This window comes from Anopheles aquasalis, chromosome 3 (assembly GCF_943734665.1).
Source record: "Anopheles aquasalis chromosome 3, idAnoAquaMG_Q_19, whole genome shotgun sequence".
Taxonomy (NCBI): Eukaryota; Metazoa; Arthropoda; class Insecta; order Diptera; family Culicidae; genus Anopheles; species Anopheles aquasalis.
In genome coordinates, this window is record NC_064878.1 from 25,604,954 (window position 1) to 25,629,095 (window position 24,142).

At 47.9% G+C, this 24,142-nt stretch overlaps 2 protein-coding genes across 2 annotated transcripts in view; one reads left to right on the top strand and one right to left on the bottom strand.

Annotated features, from left to right (window-relative positions):
- Positions 1 to 22: 22 nt before the first annotated feature.
- Positions 23 to 2,086, bottom strand: LOC126576133 (uncharacterized). Its single transcript, XM_050237276.1, has 3 exons — positions 1,742 to 2,086; positions 551 to 1,678; positions 23 to 478 (listed from the first exon to the last, which is right to left on the bottom strand). The coding sequence occupies exons 1-3, from the start codon at positions 1,788 to 1,790 to the stop codon at positions 285 to 287; spliced, it is 1,371 nt and encodes a 456-aa protein (XP_050093233.1). The 5' UTR covers positions 1,791 to 2,086; the 3' UTR covers positions 23 to 284.
- A 16,047-nt stretch (positions 2,087 to 18,133) lies between these two features.
- LOC126577158 (uncharacterized) overlaps positions 18,134 to 24,142 on the top strand; it is a 79,623-nt gene continuing 73,614 nt past the window's right edge. Inside the window, exon 1 of the mRNA XM_050238595.1 lies at positions 18,134 to 18,343. The gene's annotated coding sequence lies outside the window, so the exon portion shown is untranslated. The remainder of the gene's footprint in view (positions 18,344 to 24,142) is intronic.

Sequence of the window (24,142 nt, forward strand, 5' to 3'; positions counted from 1 at the left end):
GTCTTTTTCCTGTGTTTTTTGTGTGAAAAAATTATGAAAATGCGAGCAAAATTAAGATAACATGCTCTTTTCCATAAATGTATGTTTCCAAAGTTGGACTCCGACTTTGAACCGAAATTCATCTTCTGAACATCTGAACACTAATTTGAAAGATCTGTAATTCAAGAAATGTGCTCGTATTTAAAAAAAAAAATCTGTACACAAAAAATTTACTGTTGGATTAAATTGATATCCCTTTATGGAGTCTGAAGGAGCATGAGGGTAAGCCATCGAACTTCATGTTTTCAAGCAAACAGAAAAGAACAAATAATCATCATCGACACAACAGCGAGCCGTAACACCAGGGGATGAGGCGACCCTGAACTGCGCAGCTCCGTCTCAGAGAGATAGTTGCAGTTTCTTCCGTAACACATCCAACAATCCTTCGACTCGTGACACATTGTGTCCGGTTTTAAATCGGACAGACAACCACGAACAACTGGAACAGAAAAAAAACACATTCCAATTAACAGTTACCAGCACTAGAACACTTCGTATCCTGCGCTCATACCTGCGCCGCGGAACACACGAGTGTAGCACCCATCGTTCTCCTGATGCAATCTACAGAGCAAGGCTCGCTCCCGATTGAACACCTCCTGGTAAGTTTCACATCTTCTCTCCCGCATTCCATCGCACTGATAGCAGGAATGTCGATTCACTGGGAAAACGTCCCTGTTGCAGTTATTGCCCGTACAAAGCACACACGCATCCGCCGGTGCACACCGCCCTTCCGGTAGATCGGACACACAGCCACGCTGGAGGATTCCATCGTTACCGCTTTGCATATAGCATCGATCTCCTGCCAAGTGGCGTCTACATAGCCTCACTTCACTATCATTACGCTGCAGCTGGGCGCAGAGAAGGGAATCGCTCGATTCGCACTGCACACAGCTAAGTGTGTTCTGTGGAAGCCATTCCTTGTTGCAACCATCGCCCAGACACATGCTACAGTTTTTTCGATCCATTGTACATTCCGCTTGCTGCACGGTGGATAAATTTATCCAACAACCGCGCACCAACAATCCATCATCGGGATCAACACGCGAAAAGCACTTCCCAGCCGATGGCTTTGCACAGATCGTCGCTGGTATCGTTCCAGTTGAGCAGTCTGTCGTATTCGATCTACACTGAACGCATCGATCGTCGCTCCGCACTCGATCGGTGTTGCAGTTCCACGAAGAACACTGCGCACACTCGACCGTACCATTACATTTTGCTCGTTCCTGGTCACCAAGAGCCGAAAGACAATCCCGGGAGGACACGTTATACCCGTCATACACCGTAACACACCGATCATCGGCTAGGAACCGTACGCAAGCTTTCTCAAATTGTCTCGCGTAAGGCAGCGTGGCACAGGATGCGGACGCTGCGGTCTGGCAGATGTTACACCGTAACCGATCGGTTGGAATACGGTCAATATTGCATCCGGAAAAGAGATCACACCGCAGGCAACCGGCTGGACCGGCCTCTACACACTCAGGATCCTGCGAACAGCCACGGTACGTGTGCCCATCGGGAAGGATTACGGTGGCACAGGCACGGTCCCCGGCGCCACAATCTTTCGTGGTGGACGTATGGGGACTCCAGGCGCAGTTTGGGTAGCTGGATGATACACAGCTGTGGCAGTAGAATCTATCGTCTATCGGTAGAAAATGAAGAAAACAATTTTGTGTTCCTAATTAGAAAACGGTTCGCAACTTACCTGCCACGATGGCGGTAGTGACTAAAAGCAAAAGATACAGCGACAGCATTTTGCTACCAGTTTTTTACGTATTCGAAACGTGAATGATTCTCACTCATAAGTGGGACAGCTTTGTGGTTTTTGGGTATCTCTTATCTATGTGCAAACATGAGATAGCGGCGCTTCAGACAGGGAAATAGTTTTCCCTTTTTACGATTGAATTAAGGGAGAATTGATGGAACGGGAACGGTGTGATAAGCCAATCAGCACCATTGATGTAATTCAATCTGCACATTATGGCTTTGTTGGATGGTATCAAGGTTGCTAAAATAAATAAGTCTCAATACTTACTTTAGATCCGGTTAATTGAAATCTTATTCGGTAGAAAAACTGGTTAGGTTTTAATTTATATAAACCTAATAATATTGTGTAATCGTCTATAATATTGCCATTAGCTGAACAATCTCAAGCATAGATTTATGATAACTCATTTCACAGATGAACCTTATTAATAGTCACCAGAAGCAGCAATACTGTTGCAAGCAGTGAGTGGAGCTCGATATTCGTGACACGGGGAGCGGCATTCAGTGACCTATCGTTGCAGTTATCGGAGGAACACGTGAAGCACTCGGTCTGTGTTAATCCATAACATACATCTTCCGATGGTTCAAAGTCTGATACACATCCTCGAGTGACTGAAAATGATTAAATCACTAAATGAACAGGAACTCTTGCGACGTAATTTATATCTTTGCTTACCAACACCTTCGACGTCTTTGGCATAACAGCGATCGTAGTGTTGGAGGTTTTTACAGAAGCTTGCCTTTACATGACTCGCTTCCCTTGAACAGTGAACGCCGTGCTCGGTAGACGTGCACTGTGTGCACTGTCGCCATTGAGCACGATTGCAGGAATTCCAACTGCAGACAACACAGCTACGATCATTTGGATCAAGACAGTTGCTTTTAAAGCTTTCGTCTAGCTGAGAGAAACATCCACGATCCAGGATGCCATCTGTAGATTATAGAAATTGGAAGATAAGATGTTATAGATGCGAAATAAGGTGGAATATGTTATCACCTGCTCGAATCATTGAGTAACACTGCTCTCTAAGATAATCACAATACACAACAAAGTGGCTTCCATTAACACAAGTCTGGTCCGTCGTATCACACACCGAGCAGCGGCTTGGTAGTAGAGTGCTTCCTGCATTCCCATTGCAACCGTCTCCAGCGCACTGCACGCATGTTTTCTTGTGATCGCAATAGAACTCTCCACAGCCTCTGTGAACTAAAGAGAGTCTTTTAGTGCTTTCTCTCTGACACCGCATCACAGTACCGAGTTTACCTACTTTCCTCTCCATCCCTTTCTTCAAAACAATGATCATCGGCATTCAAACAGAACTTCAAATGTGTTTCATCGCTTTGCCGCTGCTCGCACTCGGCTGCCAAGTAGCTGCTGCACTGATAGCAGCGGCGCCAATGTACACCATTACAGTTCAAACCGCTGCAGGTAAGGCAGGAGCGGCTACTCGCACTACTGCAGGTTGTTTGTAGCACGGGGCTAAGATCAGAGAAACAGCCACGCTCAATAATGCGAGAGGTAACGCGGTGATAGAAGCAAAGATCAGCTGGCTTGCCACATTTCACTGACTCCATCGTGCCATTCAAACATTCGCGGTGAGTGTCAGAACGGCATTGTAGGCAGTAAGCTGGCGCAAAATAGCTTTCCGCAGAACCTTCATTACAACGTGAACCAGCGCAAGAGACACATTTCCAGGGATCGTCGCAGGGTTCGTTGTCACGATCCAAGAGACAGCCACGAGTAACTATAAGAAAGAGTTACATTTTAATGTTACGAACAGGTATTTCTTAATTTGAGGCTTCACTTACATTGCTCTTCCCTGAGCGATACATAACATTCACCATTCGCATCATACCGAGGGCAATACGTTAGTTCGCTCTCGTTCTTTTGTTCCTCAGCACAATCCACCTCAGTACTGTTGCTGCACTGATAACACGTGTTCCAACTCTGCTGATTACAATCATTACCATCGCATACGAGACACTGACCATTAGGGGCGTTAAGGCACTCTGCTTCCGATTCCAAGTCCGACAAGCAGCCTCTCGTGAGAACACCGTCTGTGACTCTGGTATAACATCTATCACTCCGCTGGTTACATTCTGTGCCAATGCCTTCAAGGCGATCACACTGCTCCGTAGAAGAGCTACAACGGTAACAGGTCTGAACAGTATCTAGGAGCTCCCTGGAATGAGAGTTACAACCTTCTTCTTCGCAAAACAGACAACGATTATTATCCGCGCACACCGTTTCTTTGTCAATGGTGCAATCTCGTGATACTAGAATCAAATAAGACTAGAGTTAAAAAGAGAGCAAATAATTTCACATTTTTTGTTGGTTTGCCCCTTTTACCTGCGCCGTCCTGAATCCACGAATGGCAAAAGTTATTTTCATTATACGCATCACAGAAATTCAGATGTTCCGGGTTCAAACTAGCATCACAGCGCTCATCGCTCGAGCTAGTGCAACGATAACATCTTGGCCACTTCTGTGTATTGCAACCATCCTCAGGACATACGATGCATGATTGGTTGTTTTCATCCTTACAGCTTTCCTGCAGCTCCGGACTCAGTGACGAGAGACATCCTCGGACTAATGCTCCATCTGCAATAGAAAGAAGACCATTAACATTATCATCAACAAACTCAAAGGTAGACCATGCAATATTAAGCCATGCGTACCGTCGATTCTAGTGAAACAATGCTGATTTGCAGACGGACACTCGTTAGGATCTGGTAAACTGACCCCATTACACTCTGTATCACTTGAACAACACTGAACACATCGTATACCTTCGCGAAAAGAATCTTCCGGTTGATCGTTGCAATTCGCTTGGAGGCAAGTGGTGCACCCGATAGTATTGGCACACACTAGCTCTGGATTTGGTAGTTCCAAAGAACAACCTCGCTCCAGATCCAATTCAGTTGCTCGCGAGTAACATGAACCTTCAGAGCCGTACTTTGAGCAGAACGATGATAAATCCTCCAGGGATGTTTCCAGCGGGTTCGAACAAGCTGGGTTAACGGATTTCTTGCATTTAATACACTTCAACCAGCTCAAACTGTTACATGATGGCTCTTCGCAGACAATACACGAGGTATCCGCCACGTCCAGACACAACTGTTCACTAATTTCATCCAATTCAGCAACACATCCACGTTCCAGCACTCCATCTACAACCATAAAAGACGCATGTAGTATTAACCATCAGTAGAGTGAAAATGTCGTCGATACTAACCATCAACTCGCGTATAACATCCACTGTTTGCATCACAAATCACTGGCTCCAGTGTTCCCTGTTCGCACTCTTCTCCATCGAAACTCGATACACAACTGAGGCATCTGGATCGTGTAACGAGAGCACTCTCGGAGATACTGTTACACCCGTTCACATCACACTTCATGCACCGTGAATCACCCTCGCAAACTTCCTCATCCTCTGCCAGATCGGAACCACAACCACGCACGAGATCATTCTCGTTGACAATCCTAGCGTAGCAGACGTCTTCGTATCGATACCGATCACAAAACGGTACCGGCAAACTAGGCTGACTCTCTGGAGCAACACAGCGAGGATCTTGCAGCTTGGAACAGGTATAACACTTCCTCCAGCGTATACGATTACATTCATGTCCGTGGCAAGCTAAGCACGTGTTGTCTTCTGCATTGAGACATTTCCCTTGATCCTCTGCTGATAGTGTTGCCAAACAGTTTCGTTCAATCGTTTCTCCTGATGGAAATCAAATGAGTAAAGCGATCAACTGACTCTCCGAACTGATCTCACATACCTTCCACCCTGGTAAAACATTTGTCTTCCTGTTGGTCACACTCCTCAGCCTCACCGAACGCTTCCTCACAGTTAATGTTTTCTCCTTTGCTCGAACTACAGCGCATGCAACGGGCGACATCTCGCAGAAAGTCCTCCGTTTCTTTGTTACATCCGTTTGTGGCGCAGCTTAGGCAATACTTGTTACCTTCGCAAACCGATTCCGTGAGTCCTGCATCTGAGGTACAACCTCGTTCGACATCTTCGTTGAAGATACGGGAATAGCATTGGGCACCCTGATGGAAGCGGGAACAATACTTTGGGCCTAGCTCGGCGCTTAGCGATGGATCACGGCAGACGGGATCGATTGATTTCTTGCACTGGATACATTTTATCAGGCTGTGCTTATTACATGCGTCTTCGTTGCAGGTGATACAAACACCTTCGCTCGAGCCGGTACACAGTTGCTGCTGCTCGGGGCTAAGACTTGATTTGCACTTTCTGTGCAGCACGTCGTCTGGATTTGTTTAATATTAGAAAGAGAGTTATTACGTGCGAGGTCTTCGTTCAACTTACCTTGCACCATTGTAATGCATTCATCATCAACCAATTGACAACTTTCAGCCTCAAGCGATGCCTCATCGCACTGTTTCGCATTGGCAGCGTCAGTAGAACAGATCAGACATTTACGGGCCTGATCTGAATCGTGCTTGCTTTCGATTAACTTAATATCCTGCTCTGTGTAATTGATACAATGCGATTCCTCGGAGCATTCGATTCCAACAGCATCGAGTGATGACTGACAGCCTCGCTGCAGGACCGCATGGCCTAGAACCCAAGCAACTCACTAGCTCATTGTGTGATTCATTAATTGCACGCCTGCAATACCTACGATTGGAACTTCGGCGCATCTCGTAGCATCGATCGCCGCCCTTGAATCGTGGACAAAACTGTGCTTCGGCATTACGCTTATCGGTGCACCTTCGTTCGCTACCTTCATCACTGTCACACTGATCACACTTGAGCCACTGATTACGATTGCAATCAACCGCGGTGCAGATAATACAACTACTGCCATCCCCTTCACTGCACCGCATAGCATCTGCGCTCGACAATTGAGAGAGACAGCCACGCACTAGCTTTCCTAGAAAAGGATATAATATTTTAACTTAATTACGATGAAAATATGCTGCTACACTTCCTTTACCATACTGTACGGCAATGAAACATTTGTCAGCATGCAGAGGACAGCCCTTAGAATGCGCTAACGATCCTTCTTCACAGCCAAGCGCATTAGTATTGCAAACCAAGCATCGAAGATTGGAGGTGGTTGAGGTGCTGAAAGCTACTCCTATTAATTGTTACGCTGATGCGAAAAGCTACACCTTCACGTCTACGTTCTAAAACCTACCTTGGAATACGAAAATGCTTAAAATAATGCAACTAGTTCTATGTACGCTGAGCGACAACATGGCTGTCAACAATGTGCTCTCGCTAACAGCGGCTGATACGGACTGATCGACTTTGCTCGCTTTCAACGGCTCTTAATCGAAGCGAACGAGCTCACTCGTTTCAAGTGTTTTATTTACCAAACGGATTAAGGGGTTATCGTTTTCTAAGATCAATTGATGCTATCAATAAAGCTGTTAGCGCCATCGTTGCTATAGCAGTGGATTCCAAATTTCATTAGGTACTTTTATTACATTTTGGGAGAGCAAGTTCAAATAAATAAGCAAATAAATGAATAAACTTCGATTTTCTATCTGCTGCAACCAAATAATCAAAAACAAACCTCCAACTAAACCAAAAGCAACTCAGGCCCTGCAGCATTTGTATTCCTTTTTATTTCTTTGTTTTAATTTTATTTTCTTAATTCTTTACTCTCATACAGGCTTTTCCTATTCTTGCTTGCTTTGGCAGCAACATGGAGCGACTTTTACACAACTTTGATGAAACAAATCAACTTCTACTCAATGTCACAGTGCACAATCAAAAGTGCAACTCTCACGCTCATACGTGTAGTCAAAATGTACCCTGACAGCGCAAATGGTACTTTTCCTTCATACGTTTGACGGCTACAAAATATCCTCCCCCTCCCCAATAGGAAAAGCTCCTCCATTCCTGTCAAAGCACTGTTGAACGTCAACGTGTGTATTACAAAAACAAACCATCATCGTGTGCGTGGAGGTGTGCTCCCCGGAAGCTCCGAGAACTTTCTCCACCTATCCACACTCACACTCAAACGCAGCCACGGAGACTACTGGAGAGCCGCGTCCTATAATGACATTCAGAAGGCAGACATCTCCGCTCGCTGTATCCTCTCCCGTGATCGTCGATATCCCGACGGTTCTTGGTTCTCTCTTACGCTCGTTCTTACTCTCTCTCTCTCTCTCTCTCTCGCGAAAGTTTTCCATTTGTCGCGACACGCGAGTTCGTGACTTTCGCGCTCCCGATTTTCGCCCGGTGGTGGGTGGAAAAACGGCCGGAAAACTCGCACCCGTACACATACGTCCGTGCTCACGGAGAGCATGAAAAGCATCGCTGAAGGTGGTAGTAGTAGTGGTAGCAGTGGGCAAGTTACTCACTCACTCACTCACTCACTGTCACTGCATGTCCGCTCGGAACACACAGAGGCAGTAGCAGTGTGCAGGCAGTGGCCATGATGAATTTTGTCAGTTCGAGGTGAAACGTTCAAAGTAAAGGCAGCATACGACGACGACAACGACGACGGTACGCATCCTTCGGTTCCCCACAGGGCGCTCCGTGGTAGAAAATGAGACTTTTCCGATTCGCTTTTCATTGCGTTTTTCTACCGAGCAAGTGCACGTATAAACTGTCTAGTGTTTCGTAGTGTAAACTGTCTGTATGTGTTTCGAGGGAGTTCCACCAACCACCGATCGAGAACGGGACACAAAATGTGTCAAAAGTCTTAATCGTCGCGTCATCGTCTTGTTTAAAAAAAAAAAGGATTCACTGATCATGACCTCCACGAGCCGAGTGTCCCTTCAATGTGTCCTGTTCGTCTCTCTGGCGTTCGTCTGTGCGTCCGTCGCACATCCGGACTGGAGCGAATGTCCGAGACCTCCTGCAGATGTCCTGGGAGGTTCACCAAATCGATCGCCTCGTGGCCTCTTCGTGCGTGCAACCTCGACTTCCCTTTGTTATCGTGAACGCTGGCAAGACGGCAAGTCAGTCACCGCGCACAACAAGGCACCCTCGAATTGTGCTCCTTTCCGCTCGATGTGCCCACTGTCTACTGGACACTACCAGACTGGCCTCAACGGAGCCACCATTTTCCATCGTTTCTTTTTCCATTTCCCTTTCGACAAGAGGAGTTGTGTCTTGTCTGCTCGAACTTCTGGTTGTACCTTCTTCATGGCTGGCAGTGTGTGTCCTCGGTGTGTGTTTTTATGGTGGGTGTGCTGAACCCCGCTGAACCCGTTCCCCTTGGCTCCGTTGATCGCGCCCATGTTGCGCCAAGGAAAGTCGTGGAAAGTCGCCCCGTTTTCCCCGGCCCACCAACAAAACTGTCGCCGTCGCCGTCGTTGTCGTCGTCATCGAAGCAATCATTGCCTGGCCTAGCCTACTGTGTTTGTGTCTGTCGCCAGCCATCGTCAGCAAGGAGTGACACCAGTGGGTTTCGGACGGAAAAGGAAAAGTGAAAAATGTGCTTTCCCTCTCGGGCCCACCCTATTCGGTCGGGGGAGGGGGAGGGGGATGGGGGGTTGGAACTGTGGGTCATGATTCTACCATGGCGCCATCAACCTTCTCTTTTTCTCTTCCTTTCATTTCTCTTTCTCTCTTTCTTTCTCTCTTTGTCTTTCTCTCTCTTTGTCTCTCTCTTCTTCTCCCTCTCTCTCTACGGACCTACACCACCTCCTTGGAGGGCGCCTGAAGTAGGGCAAGGTAGAGCCACGCAGCCCGACTTTGGATCCGTGTGCTGGGACACACAGGGTGTCTCCAAGGAGGGCGCGTTCTTCATTCTTCGAACAGCTCAAAACAGCTCCACCACCAGGCTGCCACCGTGTGTGTGGGTGGGTGGGAGTGTGAGAGCGAATGTTGGGAGGGGGGGGGGGGAGGGGTGTTTGCGTCGAGGGTGGGTGGGAAAATCCCCCAGCAAAGAGCTTCACCGTGCGCGAGAAAGCTTTTACGTGGCAAACCTTCGTGTCCTTTTCATGTGCGCGTTTGCGTAGGCGTGTGTCGGTGAAAAGTGTTCATTCGCTCGTGTATGTATGTAGATGTACGTATGCCAGTTCGGTGTGTTGTATAAGAGAACGAAGCGACGAGCGACGAGGTGCGGATTACAGGGCAACGTCGTCCAAGTGGCTACGTAACTACTCGTGTCCCTTTTGCCACCGCCACCGCCACTGTTTCCACTTCTTTTTGTGTCTGTATTTGTGTGCGCGCGTGTGTGCCTGTGTGCCTGTGTGTGTTTAGTACATTCCTCCCTCATACGGTCGCCTGCCCTGCTCCGGATGACGTATGTAGGTGCTTTCGTTGTCTTTTCGCTCCTGGTATTGGTGATAGCTTCCCGATCCCTACGCCAAATAGCGATGCCACTCTGCTCCTTCTCCTCGGACAGCAGCAGCAGTAGTAGTAGGCCAGCACAAGCAACAACAACAACAACAACACCCGCAACACTGGACTACTAGCAACGGACTCACGGGGGCCCCTTTTTGATGTCGGGCTGGTCATGCATGATTTAGACCATCGCTCTCGCAGCCTACTGTGTGGTGTGTGCGCGCCCGTGAAGGCATTGGATTGGGTGGTTTTTCCACGTTTTTTTCCCTCCCCCTGACGCAGACCACACTGACACTGGTGGTATGGTGCCAGGCGCGGCCCAAGGTGAAGGTGCGAAAAGCCGTCCCTTAATCATGGCTAATGAAGAGATGGTGCCACTGGCTGGTGCTTTGCTTTTGGGGCCGGTGCCCTGGCACGCTACAGTAGAATGTGGCGCCTCAGTTAATACCGCGAGGTATGCGTGGAATATGTGTCGCTTTTTCGGCCTTTCACTTACGGGTTACGCCGACACGAAGCGTTATTTTTTTGAGGAATAGGTGATGGTGATCTGTGCCAGCGAGCGGAATCGATTTTGCTTCGCTCGACCGCAGTGTCCACGAACTGCGGAGCTGACGAGCGATCCAAACTTTACATTGATGTCAAAGATACTGCTGAGTTTTACGCTTCCAGCTGGCTCGCTGGTAAGCTGCTGGCTCAACCAAGCCGACCGGTTCGTGCCCACCTAGAGGAGCTGCTTGTTATCATTCAGTTTAAGCAGCCCATTATACTGTCTGATGAAAAGATAGCAATGGTCGATTGCGTGGGCTTAATGCCGCCAATGGTGCTCGTTGGGAATCCCTTCGAGCCAAAGCTGATTATTGGTCCATTCATGGTGGTTTTTACAGCCAGGCTCTCACTTTCCCCGCAAGTGAGCTTCCAGTTCACGGTTTTTGGGATAGGTAATGTGAGTGGGAGTTTTACCATTGGACAAAGAACCAGCGGCGCGGGTTAGTTCACGTTGAGATAGATTTCGCTTTAGATGGTTTGATAAGTTCCTTATGATTGTACTTTAACAAATACGTTAGTTAAGAAGATTTAGATCAATAGGTTTCATTTCTTTATTAATTATGCTCCTAAGACCGTAACTACTGCTTACAGCAGACCCTTTGTTTGAGTTTTAGAGGCATCTGCAAGCTTAGGAACAGGACCTTTCTACAAAAAAAAATCTCAAACCACGGTTGTGAAATAGCTTTTATGCTATCATCAGTACTGATGACAAGTGAGCATATAAATAATCGTTGGCACATCGAGAATAAAATCTGTGGTTGATAAGGCAAACAAAAAGAAATTGTTAGACACTACGAACGATTACTGTTAGCACACAGTGTTTTATACCTGGAGAATGAAACTCATATTAGCATACGGGTCACAGTTTTCAAATCCGCGGGCCATTTCACCAAATAATTTGGAGATGCATGGTTTTATTAAACTTGTTTTTTGCCACCAAAGCACTACCGATACCGTTGTTCGTGGCCAGAGAGTTAAAGGCAACTTCAAAATTGGTCGCCGTTCTTGGAAAACGAAATTATGTAGCTCCATTGCTGAAAATTCGATGATGGAGGCGCCAGGTATCCGGTAAAATTGCATACTTTCAAGAGTTTGATATCTAAATTGCAAAATAACCTGGGAACTAAATAAAAACGGATCTCAAATTCCATTATATGGCGAATGTTGAACTGAAAAACAGATGAGTAAATATCTCTTTGACTGCTATCCCCTTAGAATACCCCCCGTAATAATTCGATCAATTCATTTCTGATTATTTGAGAAGAACATAAATGTTTGAGAGCTGTTTAGCAAAAACGGAATTCTCAATCATTTCTGAATGCTTCCACTAGATCGTATAACTCGTTTGAGCAATTCCTCCGTAACCAATTTAAGTAATAATACATCATTTCAAAGCAATAGAGCGCGATTTAAACTGTGAAATACCACCAAATTCCCCAGCATAACCTTGAAATAGTTCGATGCAGAACCACAACCAGTTAATCGCTCCCACTTTCCTGCCTCTCGAAAAACCGTTCCACCAGCGAGCCCACCGGCACACTCAATCTAAACTGTCGCCATTACTTTTGAATGCTCACTTGGGCACTCGGGCACTCGGGCACACGGGGCGGTAAGCGCGATTCCAATACACCACAGTTTCTGGCGCTCTATGCTGCGCTCCAAAACCCGTTTCTTTGCGATAGCAACGTTCAACAGAACGGTTCGGAGTAGGAGTGGATCGGGCTGCCAAAGTGAAGTAATAAAAATGGCTAGATAAAAACCTTCCACAATTTATAAGCTCCAATAGTCCCGTCCACGAGTGGTGGTGAGAGGACGGGAAGGCGAACGCGCACAAAGCGACCATGAAAGGCTTTTCGGGGGGGGGGGCGGTGGTCCACGAATGGAGAGCAGCAGCTTGACAATGGACAAAAAAAAAAGGGTGGAGTAGGAGAAGGGGAAACCACCACCAACCAACGGGGCCGTGGACCGTTCCGAGCATATAAATTAGTCGTCCTTACGCGCGGTTTTATATTGGCACACGCGGTGGTCGGGGTTGCCTTCCCGAATTTCTCGCACCAAAGGCACCACCGGCACTGGATCGATCGATCAGTCCTGGGAGCAGGTCCCGGACGGTCTCGCGTACTGCGCGCGCCGTTTGTACGAGAAGGAGCTGGAGCTCTGTAGGGAAATTGTTATAGAAGAGAGGGGGGGGGGGGGTTCACAAATGGTTCCACTTGGGACCCTGGACCAGGGGAACGCACCAACCGACCAACAATAGAAAATGTGGGAGGCCACCATTTGAGAGGCCACTTTAAGGCCACCGCGCTGCCAACATTCGTGCATTCGTGCGCCGCATACAAATGTTTCCAATTTTCCCATGGAAACTGGTCTCCCGGCAGGCGCGCCTACCAAGGAGAAGAAGGAGAAGAAAATGTGCGATCCTCTCTTCTCCATTGGCTTCGGGGGATTCCTCGATCCTCCCTCGCAGGTTCCTGCGTCCTAGTGTCGCAGTTTGCAGAGCGGGTTATATAGGGTGGCCAGAAAGTGTCACTTCAAGAAGTAGAGTAAGAAAGAGGAAAAGATGCCTAACAACGCACCACCCGGGAGGGGGGGCTGCGATAGGAAGACTTGGCCTCCTACGATTTTGTTGGCCAATGAGACCACTTTTTTATGGTAAATGCTTCCCATTCTTTCCTTCGGCCCAAAGATCCATTCTCTGTTTGTGTATCGGTTGCGCGCGTGTGTGGCCTTGCCCTCTGCCCCCCCCGCCCACCCTCCCCCCCCCTCCCCAAAATGCGCGAACGTGATGATGCTGCACATGATTGATAATTCCGCCACGCCGCCAATTTCCATTGCCAAAAGGCCGGCCTTTGGCAAATGGCGGTGGCCAATGTTTAAATGAGCCATAATTTCTCGAAGATTAATTCGTTCTTGTTTCTGTGCCAAACGCTCGCTGTCCTGTCCGCTGTTCGGTCCAGCGTGCGTCGCAGGGAACAGGAGAACGAAGAGGGTCGTCGTCCTCGCCCTGCTCCGTCCTGGACGTGAGCTGTGGACGTGATGAAATTTAATCAGCCATAAGCCGGTGCTACGATTGTGTTGTTGCGTTGCGAAATCTCGGCTCCCGAGCCCCGAGTTGTCCACTCTGGCGGTGGTACTGGTAGTATGTGGTATCCTCCGTTGGCCTGGAACCGCTTGCCACGCGAAGGAGACGAAATCGCGGAATTATTTATTCAATCGATCGGAAGCTCTGATCCCTGATTGATGGGGGGGGGAGGCCTATGTCCCTGGTCAAGAGCATGGTGGCGCGGTGACGATTCGATCGGATTGTCAACACCTGCGATTCCGGATTCTTCCCGGTACGAAATCAGAGATTGTAAGTTGATTTATCGTACGTAGTCGGTGGTGACGGTGTTTTTGTGGGATGAGCAAGATGAGGCAATATCATGTTTTGTCTGTTGTTGCAGTCACTCTCTAGCCCCGGAATGTTTGCTCAGCTGGAGGGAAGTGCAACAGTGCCAGCAGTGGTTCAATCAGAAGCGTTGGGAATTATGGAAATGAGAGAGAGGATTATGTCAGTGAAGTACACGGGCGCGAGTAATTGGATATTTGAGGCTGCTGCAGCATCCCCTCGCACGTTGCTGATGCACGGTTAGATGCACGCATCAATGGTTTCGGTGTTCTGCGTTTTTAATTATGATTAGGTGCATTAATTCAATCGTTCGTAGCGGATTTAGATTAACTTTAACATGTTTTCGAAGGCCAGGCGTCACATTCTATCATCAGTGAGACTGCTGTCGTGGTTTTTGTAGCAAACATTGATCTTTTGCAGTCCATCTTGGTCTGGATTAGTATCTACGATTTATAACAACGTTTATAGTGCAGAGTTCTTGAGGGAATACCTCATAAGCGATACACTGATTCTTTCGCGATCAAGGGTGATAATTCGTAGTAGAAACTCTTGTTCTGTTTTATCATTGGAACATATCCTGTTCCCTCGTAATCGAAATAGTTTCAAATTTCCCAGAAAGTTTGCTTATTAGTCCAGTCCCTATTACCTAGTCATACAATTTTTGGGATAATGTTTTGAGCTTAATAGACTTCTTGGTTGAGAATGGCTTGCAATCATTCGAAATGGCTAATCCAATTCTCCGAATACGATTCGCTGGACTTCAGCAAAGATAGTTTCCATCCTCTATGCTCTCTTTAGGCAAGTGAAATTCACAGGAACATAACCAACATAAGCTTAAATTACCTTGATAAGGATGTTTAGCTAAATTGTAGACTTAGCACTAATGGATTTTATACGATAGCCACAAAACTCCGTTGTAAATCTCAATAGAACAATCTGCAAACTATTTACTTATTTTCGCAAATCACACTAATGTTAATTTATTCTGCAGAGGGTCTAACAATTTTTTTCCTTTTATCTTTTACGAATAGCACCGTAATTCCGGTTCAGTACCACTGGTCTGAATACCGAGCGTAGAAGAAAATTACCCTCATAATTAGCCATCATTATTCATTCACTCTCTGTCATCGATTTTTACCCCTGCGTCAAGATAGCATGACGCAGTTCCAAACCGAAATTGACTATCCTTTTATTTACCTCCCGGAATGCAGATCACATCTGATGCAATACAGGCAGTGGCAGCTCAATTGTGAACGAACAATTTGTTCAGACAACGAGGCACAGCAGAAGCGTTGAAGCAATCAGCGACCAGTCCAGTGGGAGAAAGCAACGCTCCACATGGCACGAAATCAATTCCATCTAAACGCGTCCATCTGCTGTTACGGCGGCGATGCCCTTGACTAGGTGAGGACGGAACCGCTTTTCGGTGGAATCCTCCTGCACCTTTAATGCGAACGCGAATACCAAGCGCAATTCATTCGCTACCGTGTCATTACACATCGACACTGTAAGTCATGGGGATAGAATTGAACGCCTGGCGAATGCTTTCAGTATGCCAGCATAACGCCTCAGCGTGTCCGCGAGTTGCGAGAGCATGTGAGACCTTGTGAGAGAGAGAGAGCGAACCAGAACTGGCAGAGAGGAGATTCTGAGCATTCTCCCACACACTAGACACACGTACACACTGACGGAAACGCGTGCGAAGGGATGATACTAGTGCTCAGCAGCAGCAGCAGCAGCAGCAGCATGAGGAGCAGTTACGTAGGGCGCAGGCGTTCGTTTGGAGCGAGCGCTTTTGACAGTTCGCACTGGGGCGACCGATGGGCTCGGAGGAGTCTTCCTTCTTGACAGCGAAAGTGGTGAGGTACAGGGCAAAAAGGGGGCCCTATGAGGTGGTGGTGATGATGCTGGTGGTGGTGGTGGGTGTGATCACAAAGATGCAGCGCACGGACGCACGCAAACACAGGGACCTGCTCGCAGCGGATTATTCTTTGGAGCCCCCTTTTTTGAGGGAGAGTGATGGTCACTTGCTAAAATCCCCTTTGAAGGCAGGAAGCCTCTAGAGAAGCACCTTCTGTGCTGTTTAGTGAGCTGAGTAGACCCGTGTGCTGAACACAAATTCGGGATTTATCTTCGAAATTCCGCTCCCGAAACGCTTCTTCCACGGTTGATCCCCCGCAACAGTAGGCCCCGTTCGCTTTGTGTCCCTTGTGTGTCCCGGAAGTGTGTACTGTAACGTGTACGTGTACTTGTGTGTGCGCGCGCGCGCGCCCATTGTGTGAGCAGCAGCCGTGTCCGTGACATTTTCCATAACTGTGCCACTGCTGGTAGAGGACTGTTGCTGCGCGTACCAACCCTAACATCGTGGTCGACGTCGTGGTTCCAAGGTTTCGGATGCTCCACGTTCACGCGGCACAATCCTCCGCATCCAGCCATGCTTCTCACCTTGTTTAAGGTCACGCCACATCATCTTCGTTGGTCCGGCCTGCGAGGCAAAGCGCAGCAGCAGCAGCAGCAGCAGATGCGCCACCAATAGCAACCTTTCTCAAGGCCAAGCGGCGAGCGAAGGAAATCGCCCAAAAACAGGTCATCCGTGACGTTGTCCGTGGGAGCTCGCCCACAACTCGCGCCTCCATCGGATGCTTGGTAGCGGAATGCTGCTGCTCCTGATGCTGCTGCTGACGTGTATAAGCTAGCTGGTCGTCGATACTGGGCGAAACATTGTGTCCTTGTGTGTCTGTGTTTGTGCAGAATATCTTCTGCTTTTGTGAGATAGGAGGACCATCGGCATCGACAGATTAAAACTGTGTCAATGAGCCAGAAAGTGAATGAAGAAAGCCACCACAACCGGTTAGTTGAACCGTGGAATCTAACGAGTGGATTCCAGTGTGGTTTTTTAGGTTCTATGAAGCTCGATTTAATCAATACAAACCCGAGAAACCGTGTGGTCGTGTGGTTTCCAGTTCACTTGATAGTGTATCTCCTATCTACTGTTCCTGTGATGTCCTGGGATGTCCTTTGAATCTCGTCGATACCATCATATCCATACTCTTTCCAAGACACTCCTTTGAAGATTCCCCGTTGTAGCTTCCATCCCTTTTCTCTGCTTCGTTTGGCGCGCATCATAAACAAGATGGCAGCGTAGAGAAGAAACCAAGAAAAAGAAGGGTCGCTCACAAACCGTTTATCGTAATTGCTTCCTATACTGAGGGCTGCGGGGTTGCTGCGCTTCCTGTGGTGCCTGGATGACGTAAATGTGGTCCCACGGGGGACACAACCACAACCACGACGGCGACGGTGGTTGCATCTCGTCGGCGATGCGCCTCGTTGGCCGATGGGGCACCCAACCGGAATACCGGAAAGACGCCTCGTGCCTCGTGCCTCGCTCCCCGCCCTATCCCTGCTGTCGATCGATCGTATCCTTATCCGAGCGTATCCGCGGTCTCTGTTTGCTCATCCATTTGCAGCATCACAACCAATTCAATCCAAGCCAGCCAGCGAGCCCGCTGAAGGGGTAGTGGGACCCCCGTTTCAGTGTAGTTTGTGAGATTGCGCGTGCGATTGTGCAGAGTGCGGGATCCAGTGCTTTAGTCAATGGTGGAAAGCAAAGTATAGCGACAAAGCGTGTGCATAAACAGTGTAAAGTGAATACCGCAGGTGCGACGATGATGCAGCCGGAAAGCAGCATGCCCGGTTTGGCCGTGGCAAAAATGCGCCGTAAATAGCGGCCCAAGTTATGGGCCAGCGGGGAAGAGAGGCAGTGTGTGTTGTTTTGGTCGCAGAAGAAGAAGCAACAGCAGCAGCAGCAGTAGTGTTGTGTGGTGGCATTCTGCTGTGGTGTTTGGTGACCGTGCAGCAGTTGATTGATGATCGAGTGTCGAATGATGGATGCTTAACGCAATGGTGAATGGTGGTGGTGGTGGTGGTGGTGATGGTGGTGCAACAATGGTTACAAACTCGCGCGATCCCGAACGACGTCCTTTACGCTAGGAAGCCCTCTGTGCTGTGAAGACGTGCGAGTGAATGTGTGTCAGTGGTGGAGGTGGTGGTGGTGGTGGTGGTGGTGGTGGAGGCGGTGGTAGTAGTAGTACCGGTGGTTGCCGGTGGTTAGCGGAGAAGTGCTGCTGCTGCTACTGCTACTGCTGTTCAGCTTGTGCTCGGTCGTACTAGGGAAAAGGACCAGTTTCTAGTGCGCCACCATGATCACGATGATGATGATGATGATGATGATAATGATGACCTGAGGTAGACGCGTGAACCCAATGGATTATTCTTTACTCCACTGTTGTGCTCCATATTTCGGATAACGCTAACAGAAAAGGTAAACATCTTTACAGCGCGCGCACACCCCTGAGGATTTAATGCTCTATGCGTATGCTTGCCGAGATGTTGAGCTTCCAAATCGATTTGTGCTTGTTCGATTCATTCTTACGTTTTATTTTTTGCATCATGTAGTTAGTGTCTTCACAAGATTCCTTTTTGTCCTGTGTTATCGATTGTTTAGATAAAAAAAAGGACTTGAGGAGCAAGATGGTTAAATCTCTAATATTATCTGAAAAAAATAAACAACAATATCTGTTAGTTATTCTTACAAATTTATGTGTTTCTACACACAAAGGATTTTTTGGTTTTGCTTGCGAATTGGTCTTAGGATAATGAAACGTCCATACACATAAAAATATTATTGTGAGGGGAGACCCTTGTCTTAGCAAAATGAAAAAAAAGCCCAATTTGGCACAATTTTCAACAGCGAAACGCAGAAAAACATATCTTTCACGATACAAAACACACATTTTTTCCACAAAAATAACTTACTCCATGCTGTTTCACAAACTCGGTTACGCTTTTTCTTGTTATCGATTTGATTTAAACTTTATACACCCTTGATCCATGGAAAGTTTACACGAAAATGCGGAAAATACAAAGCCTATACGTCCTAGACGAACCGGTGTGCGTGCTCGTGAACAATTCACGCAAATAGAAAAAGGCCCGCCACACCATTACGGAGCGAATATGCCACTCGATGGCCACAAAAAAAATCAAAAAAAAAGAGAGGAGCAAAAAAAACACCCAACAAGCACCCCACCAAGCAAATAGTCAAGAAAGTTGTGACATCTGAGCAAAGCGAATGGGTAAATCCGCAAACTACCACCAGAACGGCGGGGCAAGCGTCCTTAGCCTAGCAGCGTTCCTGCATCCGCACCCTCACGAACACCACCGCGGCTCCGAAATTCACGCACCTTTGGCTAGTGCGCTTGCTAGTGGTGGCACCCTTCCCCAAAAACACCACCTCAAACCGCCTTGCGTAATGGGAAGCAATTTCGAAGCACACACCGTGGCCGGCCGTGCGCACGCGAGCGAGAAAGGTGCGGGCCCCGAAGAGCGTTCGCTACTCGATTGACTCGAGCGAGTGCCGGTGTGTATGTGTGCACCGGGTGGCATCGATTTTTCCATAAATATTTCGTAACATACACAACAGTCCGACCGGGTACCGGGGGAGGCTCTGGTTTTTCTCATCTATTTGCTCACCTGCCGCACATCGGAACCACTTCCAGCGCTTCCAGCAGTGCGGTTTCGGGGCTGCGCTTGCTAGTAAGCAACCACCCACCCCGGGCGGGCGGGCGGGCGGGCGGAAATAGTGCCGAGACCACGCGTACCGAGACAGTGTGCCATTGGTGGTCACCTTAGTCGGTGACAAATCACAGAAACTACGTGTTTGTGAATATGTGCCGCTGCGAGGTGACGCGAGGAGTGAACGAAGATGGAGAATGGGGCGAGGAACGCGTTCTGCGTGGCCACGTTCTAATGCCATCAACGGCCAACGGCCCCGCGGTATGGGCCAAAGGTGTCAGTTGTCCTGCTAGATTAGAGCCGACAGAACAGCAGCAGCAGCAGCGGCAGCAACTGTGACGGAAACCGGAGAGCCCGGTACGCTAATATATGCGACCGTCGTGGCGCTTCTGCCGTTGCCGCGTTGTGGCCTGGAATATGGCTTCAGTGCAATTTACAGCATACGCACCGCTACGTGGCCAAACGAGGTTACGAGAAGCTCCGGGTTTTTTTTTGTCATACGACCGTCCGAATGGTGCTACATTGTTGGCGGTCCCCGCGCGTTATTGCCTCAGAATGTTACGCTTTATGTTTGCTGTTTGCGATAGGGAACATTTTTCATCTGTTTCGTGTACTTGTTATATGCTGCATCGCTGTAACATGCTGGTTCTAAATGCGTTTCTGCATTGGGTGAAGGATGCTTTGCACTATGTGGCCCACGAGTGGCAGAGTATGCCGTGAACGGGAATAGATCATCTGGTAGCGCGTGTCCATAGTGACCGTAAAATGCATGGTTTTGAGACCCCGTTCCGTTGTCGTTGATGGTGTCTGTTCAGTTTGTGTATATGTATTGTGAAAAATGTGTTTATGGAGCTCTTAATAAGCTGGAGCATATTAACATCATCTGATGAGATACAGTATTCAAAAAAAGTTTATCCACCCCTTGCAAGAAACTTAGATTTTGGCAGATTTTTCATGGAAACCGTCAGCCCAAAAATGTGTATCACATATCAATAGTTTTGTTTTTTATTCTTCTTTACTATGCTTTTTACATTTTTCCTTTTCCTTTCCAAAAATACTTCCTAGAAACAAAGATATTACAAAAACAGTCGAGCAAGGTAAGAAAAACACGTTTCTTCATGCTGCTTAAGTTGCATAACTCCATTATTTTTGGCGATAAAACAATAAAATAGGCCTCAAAAGATGTTTTTCAGATTAAACGAACTGAAATGCATCGTTGAAATTGAGAGAAAAAATGGTTTTTTTTAATTATTGTGAAGTAAACACTGTACAATACCATAGAATGAAATACATGAGGGTGGATAAACTTTTTTTGCGTGCTTCTCTTACCATGTTCCACTGTTTTTATACTTTCTTTAGTTCTAGAAGGTATTTTTGTAAAATATAAAAAGCATAGTAAAGAAGAGAAAAAACAAAACTATTGATTGATTATTGTGATACACTCTTTTAGGCTGAGGGTTTCTTTGAAAAATCAGTGAAAATGTGTATTGCTTGCAAGGGTTGGATAAACTTTTTTGCATATTGAATATTGATCCTATTTCCCAGAATAAAAGCAATTCATACATCGGCGAACTTATATCTCTAATGAAACTATGCTACCATGCTGTGTGCTTAGCACTAATACCTCTTTTATTAGAAGTCACATTCCCGTGCCAGCAGCCCCCAACCTACCTCTGAAAGAGCTCTCTAAAACCCCTTAGAAAAAATGAAGTTTTAAAGCGAAATTAAAACTCCCTCGCTTTGGCATCATTTCTGCTGGCGATGTAGGTCCCCGGTTCTGATGTGAGCGCTCTGAAGCTGGAGCAAATCACATTACGAACGTCTTGCTGCTACGCGTCCACACATACACACTGACCCCGCCATATGTCCAGATTGTTCGCGTTTCATTCGCTGCTGTCTGGTGGCCAACAGACTTCGATGACACAGATCTATCCGACCGTGTGACCGTGCTCTGCAAAAATTATCCGTGCCAATTCTGTGTCATCCACCACCACATGCACATTGGGGGATGATAATCAAAACGCGAAACTCCGGAGCTGCGAAAGGGGTGAGGTGGGGGGGGGGGAGGGTAAAAAACCGCCGGGTTCCCCAAAACATGAACATCCGTGAGAGGCACTGACAGGTGTGTCAACACGGCCCGGGTGTCGTCGGTTCTCGCCAGAGGCCCCCCCCCCCCAACAACAACAACAACAACAACTGCACAAGCATTATTCAAAGCTACCAACGCCACAACGCCCGCTCATAACTAACGTGGGAGGGAGGGAGCGTGCACCTTATCATGGGTGCCACCACGAACGCCCCCTTCGTGCGCCACACAGTGACAGTCCCATTTGTTCCTCCGGGAGGATTGAAAACGGAAAGGGTGAAGCGAAGAAGGGGAAGGTCTCGTTGGAAAGAATGCTCGTGGTTTTCGGTGCCAAACCGACGGCGGTGAACGCAATTGGCAGGTTGACTAGGCCACACGCCGCGGTCACGGTACGATGTGGCGCGCTGGTCTCCTGGGTTATTGGGGCCTCCCTTGTTTTGGGCTGGGTCACGTGTCGCCCGGTTATCTGCGTCATTAGGGCCAGGTGTCACAACCGTTTGGCTTGCGTTGGGTTTTTGTGGCCAGGTTTTCTTCTTCTTCTCTCTCTCTCTCTCTTTCTTTCGCTCTATACACGACGAGCCGGGTCCTTGGTCCTTGCTGTCCCCTTCTCCAATTGGCAATCGGGACGTTATTGGGCGATTGGCGTGGTAGGAATCTCTTTTTAATTGTTTCTTTATGTCTAAGCATTGCTGAGAATCACCCATCAGGTATCAGGTATATTTTCTTTTACGCCTGCTCTTCATTTGTACTCCTCTTGCATGCAGTAGAAGGCCATGTTGCAGTTCATTTCATCTGCAGAGTGGCCTCGAAGTGTTGGAAGCGAATTTCCTTTAATTTAATTTGGTATTTGCGGTGTTCGATTTCTATGTGAAAAAACCCCTGAAAGTATACATTTTTACCGGATACCTGGCGCCTCCATCATCGAATTTTGCGGCAACGCAGCTACATCCTTTCGTTTTACCGGATCGGAACCCCTTTTTGGAATTGTCTTTACCTCCCTGGTCACGAAAAGCAGCACTGGTTGGGGTTTGAGGGGGAAAAGTAAATTAAATAAAGCCATGCACCTCCAAATTATGTGCGGAAATGGTTCACAGACTGGTTGATACTTTAAATTGCTGCCCGCTGAAGGGGAAACATTCTTGTAAAGATGCTTCTATGTTCAACTTATCGTACAAACATTTATGCTCCATTGGAAATTTCCAATAAAAAATGCTAAAATCTTTTCCACCGAATGTCTCACGGTAAACCATCTTCACCGGCCACTCTGTATGACAACCCGCGGGCACGTGTTTCGGAAAGCAAAATGCTTCAAATTACACGATTAATCGCTAATGTTATAATCACCCGACCATAAATCGTCGTTTGCCGCAGCCACACGGCGGCTACTGCTGCGCTACATCACGGTACCTGCTAATTTGGGACAAGAGTTGCGGTACTTTGTTTTAACACGAGTCCACTCCCACCATTCCATTTTCTCGCAGTCGCCCGCCTCCCCCCACATCCCCTTGGCATTACTCAATCTTCAAACTGGCAGCAGCAACGTGGCAACCAGCTCGGAGGACACGGAGCGTCTGGTTTGCTGCATGCGAAATTGGTCTTTTATGCCACATGGACACGGACACGGACACATACTCTGTACTCGCACACCCATGCTGCACGTAACGATCGTTTGGGGTGGAGGGCTCGCATGCCAGCTTTACCTGGGGCGCCCGAAACCTTGAGCACCGTAAACCGGCTACGGTACAAGTGCCCATCTCGCTGCTGCTGCTGCTGCTGCTGCTGCTGCTGCTACTGCGGCTACTGGTGCCGCGTCCTATGCAGAAGCTATTAATTGAAATTTACGATGTGTGGAAATTGAAAAGGAAATTCAATAACAACGCGTCTCCGATTCGGCGGGCGCAGTCAAACGCTGGCCACAATTGCTTCCGAGGAAACGGTTTGCTGATCGGTTCGGTTGTTCGGTCGGGGTAGAAAACTAGCGCTCCGCGATGAGTTTGAGTGGAAAATGCTGGGTAATGTGGCCTACTACCAACTACTCATGATCCGGTTCACGCGTCGTCGACGTGCGGTCCGGTCCGGTGACGATGAGTCGAAACATTTCCACCACTGAGTGATGGCTATTTTCGTGAATAATTCCGTGGTTTTCCGTCCAAGTCATCAGCTGACGTGCCGCAACTCAGAAAGCTGCAACTCATTGCCGTTCCTCGCTCTCGACTAACCTGTTGTTGGCCAAGCGTACGGGCTCGGTCACGCTCAGGTACGGTGCGTGTTCAGCTCAGGGCACACCCGCTACCATCACACCGGGTGCGTGTTTTGCGTTTGACCGACTGGGCCAAGCCCAACGTGAAACAGCTGCTGTCATTGTCGATGATACGAAATAGATTACAGTCGATGGGAGCAGCCACTTGGATAATAAGATGGCACACCACCACGATGTACGCGATGTTTGCGGTGTTACATTGT

Excerpts from the sequence above, each read along its gene's own strand:
- LOC126576133 (XM_050237276.1), bottom strand. The coding sequence starts at position 1,790 with ATGCTGTCGCTGTATCTTTTGCTTTTAGTCACTACCGCCATCGTGGCA. Across the intron at positions 1,679-1,741 it reads CACTACCGCCATCGTGGCAG|ACGATAGATTCTACTGCCAC; the intron begins GTAAGTTGCGAA and ends TTCTACCGATAG. Across the intron at positions 479-550 it reads TCGTGTGTTCCGCGGCGCAG|TTGTTCGTGGTTGTCTGTCC; the intron begins GTATGAGCGCAG and ends TTTCTGTTCCAG.